The following is an 11168-nucleotide window of genomic DNA, read 5'->3' on the forward strand; positions in this document are numbered from 1 at the left end:
GGTCGCTTCAGTAGGGGCATATAAATACGACTGAGATTTTTTGTGTCTAACTTGTCGTTTACTGTATTTTCGTTCCTCATTTGGATGTGTATCATCTCCAATATTTCTCTACTTTTCTGTTGATGTTCAACTGCTAAGATTTTTGTGTCCTCATAATTAAAGTCGTGTTTTTTCGTTTTCTTATGTTTGTTCCGTGCTGTGGTTGCATTTTTGGTGTATTTATGTGCATTTAATCGTTCTTGGAGTCTCTGTGAAGTCTGACCTATATATTCTTTGTCACAATCTTTGCATGGAACACTGTACACCACATGTGACTTTTTCATTTTTGGTGTTGGAGCCTTTATTTTGCTGAAAATGAGACAGTATCAAACATCATTCTACAAACGATATGTAGATGACTCCTTTTTAATAACAACACCATCCGAAATGAATGAGATCCTCCACCATTTTAACAACATCCATGACTCATTAGAGTTCACACTAGAAGAGGAAATTAACAACAGATTAAACTTCCTAGATATGACATTCGTGAGAGAAAATGAGAAACTATTAACGCAGTGGTACAGAAAAGAACAAAATTCCATTCACATTTTAGACTTCCACTCTAATCACCACCAGTCCCAAAAGAAGAGCACTGCCATCGGATTTATCGACAGAGCATTAGAACTAACGTCACCGACACTACGTGAGCAGATATTAACAGATGTGAGGGAACTTTTGTTCAGTAATAATTACCCTGAAAACATGGTTTACCGACTCATAAAACAAAGGACACACAGACTTTACAACACACAACGGGTTACGAAGGCAAACACGGACAACACCAAACGTATACCCCTACCCTTCATTCAAGGTCTGTCACAAAAAATTAATAATATAGTAAAACCATACAACCGAGAAGTTGTTCACAAGCCACAAAATCAGATAGGAAAAAATTTTCAGCAAAATAAAGGCTCCAACACCAAAAATGAAAAAGTCACATGTGGTGTACAGTGTTCCATGCAAAGATTGTGACAAAGAATATATAGGTCAGACTTCACAGAGACTCCAAGAACGATTAAATGCACATAAATACACCAAAAATGCAACCACAGCACTGAACAAACATAAGAAAACGAAAAAACACGACTTTAATTATGAGGACACAAAAATCTTAGCAGTTGAACATCAACAGAAAAGTAGAGAAATATTGGAGATGATACACATCCAAATGAGGAACGAAAATACAGTAAACAACAAGTTAGACACAAAAAATCTCAGTCGTATTTATATGCCCCTACTGAAGCGACCACAAAATTAAAGAAGAATAACAACAATCATAAAGAACACACAGTGACATGAAATTGACAATACGGGCTCAACAACACCTAATCAACCAAGATGACAATAAGTGAGATGTTTACATAAAACTTTTATTTTATTTAATTAATATACATAATTTTTAGATGTTTTAAGTCCATTATGATGTATTTTACACTGAAGAAGGCGGATGCGCCGAAACGTTTGTACGAATAAATTATTTCACGTTTTTCAACTATAACCTAGACACCCAACAAATAAAGTCAAACACGTTGATATATAAATAACTAGGTAAAAATGAATTCAAATATATTAATGCAGGGGGAAGAAAGCATTCTTCAAGATCTTTACGTCACAACGAAACTAGAAGACAGGAACACACGAAAGTTAATGGACAAGATGGCCAAAGCAAAGGCCAGAAGAATATTCTTACTAGAATGCAAACATAATAAATTATGCCCAACATTTTTGAAACTTAAAACAGACCACATTGACTACAGATATCTCACTGAGAAGTATGAGAGACTGAAAAACAATTTTATTTACCGGACAATAAACCTTTTAATTACTGACACAACCAAAACTATAAACAGATTAGAAGAAGAAATCATGAAAATACTCAACGAATTCGAAAATCTTAAAGGAAGTAATCTAAGAGAGGCCCTAGAACACAATGTGAACCAAGCAATAAAGTATAAAACTAACCATCACAAATCCATTCATGACAAAACAATCGAGAAACTAACAAAATCTCAGAAAGAAAATAAAGAAGTTAATAAAGACTCAACAAGAATAGTTAACTTAACGCAGATCACATTACCTGGATTCGTGACAAAAACACTCAACTTGGGCCCAAAATATGCCATGGAAATAGATAGAGAACATGAAATTCCAACGTTCGATATAATCACCCAAATAGAATGTTCAATTGAAGAATTGCCAAAAGAAGATCAAGACAATATCCGAACAAACATCACACATGCCCTCAATACACACAAAAAACAATTAAAAAGTAGAAAACAGAAAACAAATTGCATTAAATCAAATTTCATAAAAACAAAAACATTCCTGAAAGACAACAATGATCTACAAGTCCTCAAAGCAGACAAGGGCAACAAAATAGTGATAATATCCAAACATGAGTATGATGAAAAAATGCTGCAACTTTTAGATGATACAACAACTTACAAAAATACTAAAAAAGATATGACAGTTACAATGGAAAAAGAAAACAACAGAATAATCAAAGAATGGCTACAGGAGAACTTTATCACAGCACAAGAGGGAAAAACCATGATTACCCACAATAGTAAAATTCCAAAAATTTATGGATTGCCAAAAGTTCACAAGGAAAATATACCACTGAGGCCGATAGTTTCATTCATACAGTCACCATTGTACAAAATATCGAAATTTATCGCTAACACCCTTTCAAAAGCAACAAACACCAACAAATATTACATTAAAAACTCCTTCCATTTAAAAAAATCACTAAAAGATATCAAAATACAAAATAACCAGCGCTTGTACTCATTAGATGTAAAGTCACTCTACACGAACATCCCCATTGACTTGGCAATACAGGCAATTGAAAATAAGTGGGAGATAATATCACAACACACAAAAATACCCAAAGAGAAATTTATCGAAACAATCCAATTCATCATGAACAACAGCTATTTCCAATATAAAAACAACTTCTATAAACAGACTAAAGGAGTGGCCATGGGTAACCCACTATCAAGCCCTATAGCTCAGTTAGTCATGGAATTCATCGAAGAAAAAATCATGAGACAGTATCAAACATCATTCTACAAACGATATGTAGATGACTCCTTTTTAATAACAACACCATCCGAAATGAATGAGATCCTCCACCATTTTAACAACATCCATGACTCATTAGAGTTCACACTAGAAGAGGAAATTAACAACAGATTAAACTTCCTAGATATGACATTCGTGAGAGAAAATGAGAAACTATTAACGCAGTGGTACAGAAAAGAACAAAATTCCATTCACATTTTAGACTTCCACTCTAATCACCACCAGTCCCAAAAGAAGAGCACTGCCATCGGATTTATCGACAGAGCATTAGAACTAACGTCACCGACACTACGTGAGCAGATATTAACAGATGTGAGGGAACTTTTGTTCAGTAATACAGTACAATCGCGTTAATATGAACACGCGGTCATATGAACCACTCCGTAATATGAACACAAAATTTTTTGTATGGACTACCTTGTAATATGAACAAAGTAGAATCTCACTAGTATGAACTTGTTGTAACTTGTCTATTTTATTCCAAGGAATGAATTTGTTTTCACGATTTATCGTTAGTTTGATTGAGATACTTACCCTGAAAAACATACATGAAAAAGCGGTTTTATCGAAATTTTTCGCGAAGAAGACTTAGTCTAAAGTAACATCATTTTTCTCCACAAAAGATAAGTCATTATAATTAACTCTTTTTCAGTAGACTTTTTATGTATAATTATCATCGATATTTTTGTACTCAGTAAGAAAAAAACCTAGAGAACCTGTAAAAAATTATTTTTCTTGACCTTCAGAAATATGAACAGTTCCTGTAATATGAACAAGCCGGAATTTTTTGTGTTCATATTAACGCGATTGTACTGTAATTACCCTGAAAACATGGTTTACCGACTCATAAAACAAAGGACACACAGACTTTACAACACACAACGGGTTACGAAGGCAAACACGGACAACACCAAACGTATACCCCTACCCTTCATTCAAGGTCTGTCACAAAAAATTAATAATATAGTAAAACCATACAACCGAGAAGTTTTTCACAAGCCACAAAATCAGATAGGAAAAATTTTCAGCAAAATAAAGGCTCCAACACCAAAAATGAAAAAGTCACATGTGGTGTACAGTGTTCCATGCAAAGATTGTGACAAAGAATATATAGGTCAGACTTCACAGAGACTCCAAGAACGATTAAATGCACATAAATACACCAAAAATGCAACCACAGCACTGAACAAACATAAGAAAACGAAAAAACACGACTTTAATTATGGGGACACAAAAATCTTAGCAGTTGAACATCAACAGAAAAGTAGAGAAATATTGGAGATGATACACATCCAAATGAGGAACGAAAATACAGTAAACGACAAGTTAGACACAAAAAATCTCAGTCGTATTTATATGCCCCTACTGAAGCGACCACAAAATTAAAGAAGAATAACAACAATCATAAAGAACACACAGTGACATGAAATTGACAATTCGGGCTCAACAACACCTAATCAACCAAGATGACAATAAGTGAGATGTTTACATAAAACTTTTATTTTATTTAATTAATATACATAATTTTTAGATGTTTTAAGTCCATTATGATGTATTTTACACTGAAGAAGGCGGATGCGCCGAAACGTTTGTACGAATAAATTATTTCACGTTTTTCAACTATAACCTAGACACCCAACAAATAAAGTCAAACACGTTAATATATATATATATATATATCGGCACTCTCACTTACCAACCCGTGTAGGCGGTGAAAAAAAAAAAAAAAAATATATATATATATATATATATCTTTTTTATATATATATATATATATATTTTACAACCACCGCAGTAAGCGGGAATACTCTTTGCACCTGCCGGACAGCTGTCAAGGCAGGTGTCGCAGCTTCACAGACCCTACAGGAACCTCCTTACAATTCTCGCAGTACTCAACAGCACCTGTTTCTGAGAGCTTGAAATAACAGCATGGTCCAGGCATAATTTTGAGGTATTCTCAGGTAGGTGTTTCTCAACCAATCCATTCACCGATATGATCAAAGGGAGCACGCTGATGGATTTTAAATTATGCAGCTCACGAAGCTGGAAAGCCAGGTCGGCATACTTCGTTACCTTCTCCGAATATGCCCTCGCAAGATTATCATCCGCTGGTATTGTGAAGTCCAGCAGGAAACAAGTCTCTTTTTCGTTGTCGAATCATCATCATTCATCATTGCTGTATCCCGTTACCGGGAATAAATCTACAAAAAGAAGGACAAAAAAAAAAAAATTCGAACGTTGTCGAATAGCGCAATGTCAAGTCTGTTATGCGCCACTCCTCTGTCCGTCACAAGCGTCGCATCCCAGTACATCTTGTAGCGCTGATTCTATATATATATATATATATATATATATAGAAGTTTCAATATTTAATAGTCTTTAAGATTATTGTTGTAATAAACAAAAAAATTTTGTAAATTGTTTGAACATTGTAGTCGAATGAAATGTGATGTCCCAAAAACTTTATTTTAAATTTATTGACGAGAAATGTTTAAAGCCTTGCGGAACTTCTTTAAATAACCTCAGATTCAAAGCCCTGAAGAAGAATTAAATTAAATTCGAAAGCTTGGCAAAGAATGAAGAGTTTTTCTTAAATTCTCCCTACAAAAGTAGTCGTTATACCCTTATTCACAAATTATATATATATATATATATATATATATATATATATATATATATATATATATATATATATATATATATATATATATATATATATATATATATATATATATATATATATATATATATATATATATATATATATATATATATTGTTTTTTTTTTCTTAATCACCTTTGCAGGGTGAGGCTTAGAGCTTGCTATATATATATATATATATATATATATATATATATATATATATTTGTATTCATTTTTACCTATATATATATATATATATATATATATATATATATATATATATATATATATATATATTCTTTTGATAAAGAGCATTACAATCTTGAACAGCAAACAATAATTATAGCATGTGTATGAGATACAGTTTTAGCAGAGGTTAGCGTAACGGGGTACCATACAAATTGGTGTATGATACAAGAGCTTAGGGAAAAACCTCAGTAAAAAAACCCTTCCTCCCCGTGAGTGTAGTGGATTGTAATTGTTCACGAAATAAGCTGAAATAATCCATATTGAAGGGCATCTCGCACTGCAAAAATTGATTCTTTCTCCAACAAAAAGGAAAATCCAGAAAGTCTTCTCCAAGATACCAGAAACATTTATCTGAAATAAAGAGAAAACAAAAGCAGAAGGGCTTTTATAATAAAATGAAACTGCTGTTTTTTTCTCGAGTGAAGTCCAAGGAGACCGAACGCGTTTTTTCAATTGCATTCTGCAAAGGCACTTTGTTGTTTCTTTGGTTGAAACAACACTTGAAGTTTAGGGCAACTGAACGACCAGACTCAGAACGTTCAAGGGAATGTCTTAACTCCACAGTTGCCCAAGAGGTATGTTGATCAAACTGAAGATGAATGATGATTCCATTAATTACAATCTAAGCTTATATACTAAATCGAACAATGACGATAGAAATAACATTGCCATATTTGGTATTACTGCACTGACGGAGTCCCCGGTTGCATCAATTGTTTCTAGCCCACTGGTTCTTAACCGGTGGTCCGCGGACCACTGGTGGTCCCTGGAAGCATCCGAAGTGGTCCGCGAAGCCATCCGACAGGACATAGGGTTGAACCAGACTGAAGAGCACTTATTGATTTTAATTATTTTATATTAGTTTTCTAGAAAAATGCCACCAAAACGAAAATATGACGGCTTTCATATTGAACTGGGTTTCTTCAATAGAAAAAATAGGGAGACTAGACCCCAATGATCCCTCTTTTCAAGGACATATTTATGCGAGCAGGGGTTTTCGATTCTACTGATAATTAAAAACAAGCATCGAAATCGGTTTTATGCCAGTGCCGACATGCCAGTTTGGCATTAAGTACCTAGCACTGAACCAAGTATTTATAAATAGGTGAAGAGTATGCAGTGAAAAAAAGCGCATTGAAATAATAAAGTTTCTGTTTATTTATCTGCTTAAAAATGCAAATATAAAATACTGTTGGCTCTGAATGATTGTTGGCGTGTTTCGTTCATTCAAATTTATAACTACAACAACCTTGTTTATTCATTTACAAAAATAGACATCTACGTACTTAGGCCCGTTTGCACCAATCCCCCTTAAAATCAGTACTTAACTTAGCGTAGTTTAAAGTTAATGAACGCTTAATTTTATTGTCAGTTGCACGATTGCGGCTTAACAGAATCTTAAGTAAGGGACCCTTAAGTTTTCATATCTAGTGATATTTCCGTTTTTTTATTTTGGTGCAACTTCATTCTAGTCTAATAAAGCCTTTTCATTGGTTGACCGGTTGCCGATGATCGTTATCATTTCATTAACTTAACTTTATTATCCTGTCAGTCAGTGTCAAGTAAACTATTACACCAGGTAAGAAAATCAAATCATTAATGATGCCACAGATTCAATAATCAACAAAATGAAAACATTATTGAAGCCAACTGAGAAAACACTTCATAATTAAGTCGGAAATCGTTTCACGAATTGGGACTTGAATATTTCTGTGGCATCATTAATGATTTGATTTTCTTACCTGGTAATCTGATTAGAGATATGTACGTATTTGGACTTCTTGGAGATTTCTATCGATCAAGTGTTACCGCATGTTATTGGAAATACTGCAAACTATATCGAAGATAATTTAGATTGAGTTTCAGCAAGATTGAGCTCCTTCGCAATACGCTTTGTTTGTTCGACATCTTGATTAAAGATTTCTATGTCAGTGGATTGGAGGAAGGAAGCCACAGTCATGGTTGTTTTGAAGCTCAAAATGTCGATTTTCCACAAAAAAACACAAGTGCCATGAAAACACCACTTCATTTTCAAATACTTAGTTGAGAATATTTCGAGAACTAATGCATAAAATGAAAAAACAATTACTGTGCTGAATTCAGTATAAAAATACCTTTCAAATGAGGTATCACTCACCCCATCTTCCCTATTCAAAAATTGGGGGTGAGGGTTGTAGTAGCAAGGGTTGAAGCGCTATGCGTCCGTAACCTACATCTTAAGTTGTCTCCCTCGAAACAGAAATCGACCTGTCCGAGCATTTCTATCGAAAAAATTTATTTCGTCTGTAATCTCGTCTGTTTCGTTTTCAAATGGCCACCCTGTATTATCATCAAAGAGTGACAACTTTTTGTTGCTGAATTAGCATTATGATTGATAATGAAATGGATTGTCAAATAAAAGGTACTTGACGTTATTAGAAAAACCACAGCAGTTCTGCAGCCAGTTTATGAGTTCAACAAATTATTTTAGGTTAGAATCCCGCCCTTAAATACCTAAGTGGTCATTACAGGAGCGCTTAAATTTAAGCCTAGCTTTAGCCATTTAAACGTCACTTTACAGTTGGTGCAACGTTATTTAAGTTAAGGGTTCATTTTAAGGGACACTTAACACTAAGTGCGTTTGATGCAAACGGGTCTCAATATTGCCTCCGAACAGTTGGTGGTCCGTGACAAGACAACAATTTTGTCAAATGGTCCCTGATCACTAAAAGGTTAAGAACCACTGGTTTAGAGGGTAAGCTAACATACTTAAAAACGATTAAATCTTTTTCAATTAAGTTTCGATTTTTCTGCTAATATAAATTGTTCACGTAAATATTTTTAGATGTCTGGAAATAAGTGCGAATACTTCGACTGCGGGTTATCTGCCGGATTGGATAAAACTATAAGAATGTTCAGATTTCAAGTGAAAGATGAAGAAAGATGTAAGCTATGGATCCTACATTCAGGTGATTATTTAAATCTTTTTTTTTCATCAAGTGAATGCATTTGCCCTTTCTTGTTTACTTTGTATATATTTATTTGATTTTGAAGGGTCGACAAAAAACAATCAAATCGATTTATATATATGTATATATAACGATTTGGGCTGTGCCCCTTTTCAAATTTGTAAAAATTACAATGCAATTCGTTGACAAAACAAACAAAAAAATTATGATTCATTGGAACAAAGTAGATGAGGTTATGTTCCTATTTTCCCATTAATAATTTTGTGTCAGTTTGAAAATATTTATTTCGAATTTCATTGGAAGATATACATAATTTTTTCATGTTCCTACGCAACTTTTCGATACGTGGTGAAGTTTAGCCGGAAATCATTTTCCACCCCTAAAAATTATTACCTACGCCTGTTTTGATACTTCGAATCCCCTTCATTGATATTAATGCACTTTTCATTCATACTTAATTTTCCGACCAACCACTAAGAATGCTAATAATGTTTGGCCCTAGACTGCTATTCAGTTTCAACAATTCATTTATGAGTTATTGTTTTTCTCCTGAAACTTTGATTCTCATACGTAATCATCGTAAACTGAGATGCATTCATTGATAATAATAATAACAAAAACGATTTCAGGGAATGGTAAGTTGACTGACTTGAGCCCCCAATCACTAAGAAAAAATATTTGTGCAGCAAGCATTTCCCTGTCGAACAATCGTCACGAAGGAAATTAGCTCCAAACGCTATTCCTAATAAATATGTTGAAGATTCGAACCTTGAGAATAGTCCATCACTGCAAGTAGCTTCCACCTCAAGATCTTATGGTCCAGCAAGGAAGAGATTATTTCAGGACATCAATAGAGAAAGTGAAAGTAGTTCAGAAAGTGAATTTCCCCAGGAATTGCTAAATTTGTCATTCGAACAAAAACGAAGAAACAAATTTGTTTCCCCCGAAGAAACAATAAAAAAAATGAGATCTCCAAGGAACAACTGAGATCTTTAAGGAAAAACATAATTCTGTGAAGACTCAGCTAAACCAAGCGAAAAGAAAGATTGTCCGATTACAGAAATCGCCAACAATTCAATTCAGTGCAACAGCAACAAATTTCACGAAGTGTGTTCGAAATTCGAACATTATTCTAAAAATGATCAAGTTCAATAATATGGAAAATTCCATCTGAATTATTCACAAAACTGGGTCATGCCGAGCGAGCCGTCGATCTACCGAAATCTGCTGACTGGCTAGAAACAATTGATGCAACCGGGGACTCCGTCAGTGCAGTAATACCAAATATGTCAATGTTATTTCTATCGTCATTGTTCGATTTAGTATATAAGCTTAGATTGTAATTAATAAAATAATCATTCATCTTCAGTTTGATCAACATACCTCTTGGGCAACTGTGGAGTTAAGACATTCCCTTGAACGTTCTGAGTCTGGTCGTTCAGTTGCCCTAAACTTCAAGCAAGTGTTGTTTCAACCAAAGAAACAACATTTTTTGGTCCTTCGAGCCGGATCGAGAGAAAGGATTTACGACCCTAATCTCGATCGAATCATCAACGCCTGTGGGGAAGTCTTCCAGAGCCAAATCCAGCGCCAGCAGAAGCCCTCCAGAGCCAACAACAGCATCCGTGAAGAAGCCATCCAGCGCCAAATCCGAGCCCGTGAACAAGCCTTCCGGATCAAAAATTCAAAAAAGCCAGGGAACACACCGAGTCCACTGGAAAAAATAAGAGCTAAGGATTTACGACCCTAATCTCAATTAAATCATCAACGCCTGTGGGGAAGTCTTCCAGAGCCAAATCCAGCGACAGCAGAAGCCCTCCAGAGCCAACACCCGCATCCGCGAAGAAGCCTTCCAGCGCCAACTACGAGCCCGTGAACTAGCCTTCCGGAAAATCAACAAAAAAATAAAAATCTTCAAAGCAGAGATTTCATGAAACCTTCAACAAACATGGAAGAAAAATTGGGAGAACAAATGACTATTGGTCAGGACCTGAGCAAAATATTATCTTCACTCAAGAAAGACGGGTCTGCACGCAAAACAGAGGAATACTTCAAGAAAAATTCCATGATGGCCGCAGATCTACTGAACAAATTCCAAGAAAATCATAAGGAACTCCGGAAATCCCTTGATGAAGAGCATTCCTACTTCAAACAAGATTTACATGGTCAGATATCCAAATGCTACCAAGAAATCAAGAACTA

At 34.7% G+C, this 11168-nt stretch overlaps 1 protein-coding gene and 1 long non-coding RNA gene across 2 annotated transcripts; both read left to right on the forward strand.

The window, feature by feature from the left end:
- The first annotated feature begins 1249 nt into the window (after positions 1-1249).
- Positions 1250-1561, forward strand: LOC123315536. Its single transcript, XR_006537966.1, has 2 exons — positions 1250-1390; positions 1446-1561. It is a non-coding gene; the product is annotated as an uncharacterized LOC123315536 (long non-coding RNA).
- A 35-nt stretch (positions 1562-1596) lies between these two features.
- LOC123315369 lies at positions 1597-3480 on the forward strand. Its single transcript, XM_044901035.1, has one exon. It carries the CDS (start codon positions 1597-1599, stop codon positions 3478-3480), a length of 1884 nt encoding a protein of 627 aa, XP_044756970.1.
- The last annotated feature ends 7688 nt before the right edge of the window (positions 3481-11168 follow it).

This window comes from Coccinella septempunctata, chromosome 6 (genome assembly GCF_907165205.1).
Source record: "Coccinella septempunctata chromosome 6, icCocSept1.1, whole genome shotgun sequence".
NCBI lineage: Eukaryota > Metazoa > Arthropoda > Insecta > Coleoptera > Coccinellidae > Coccinella > Coccinella septempunctata.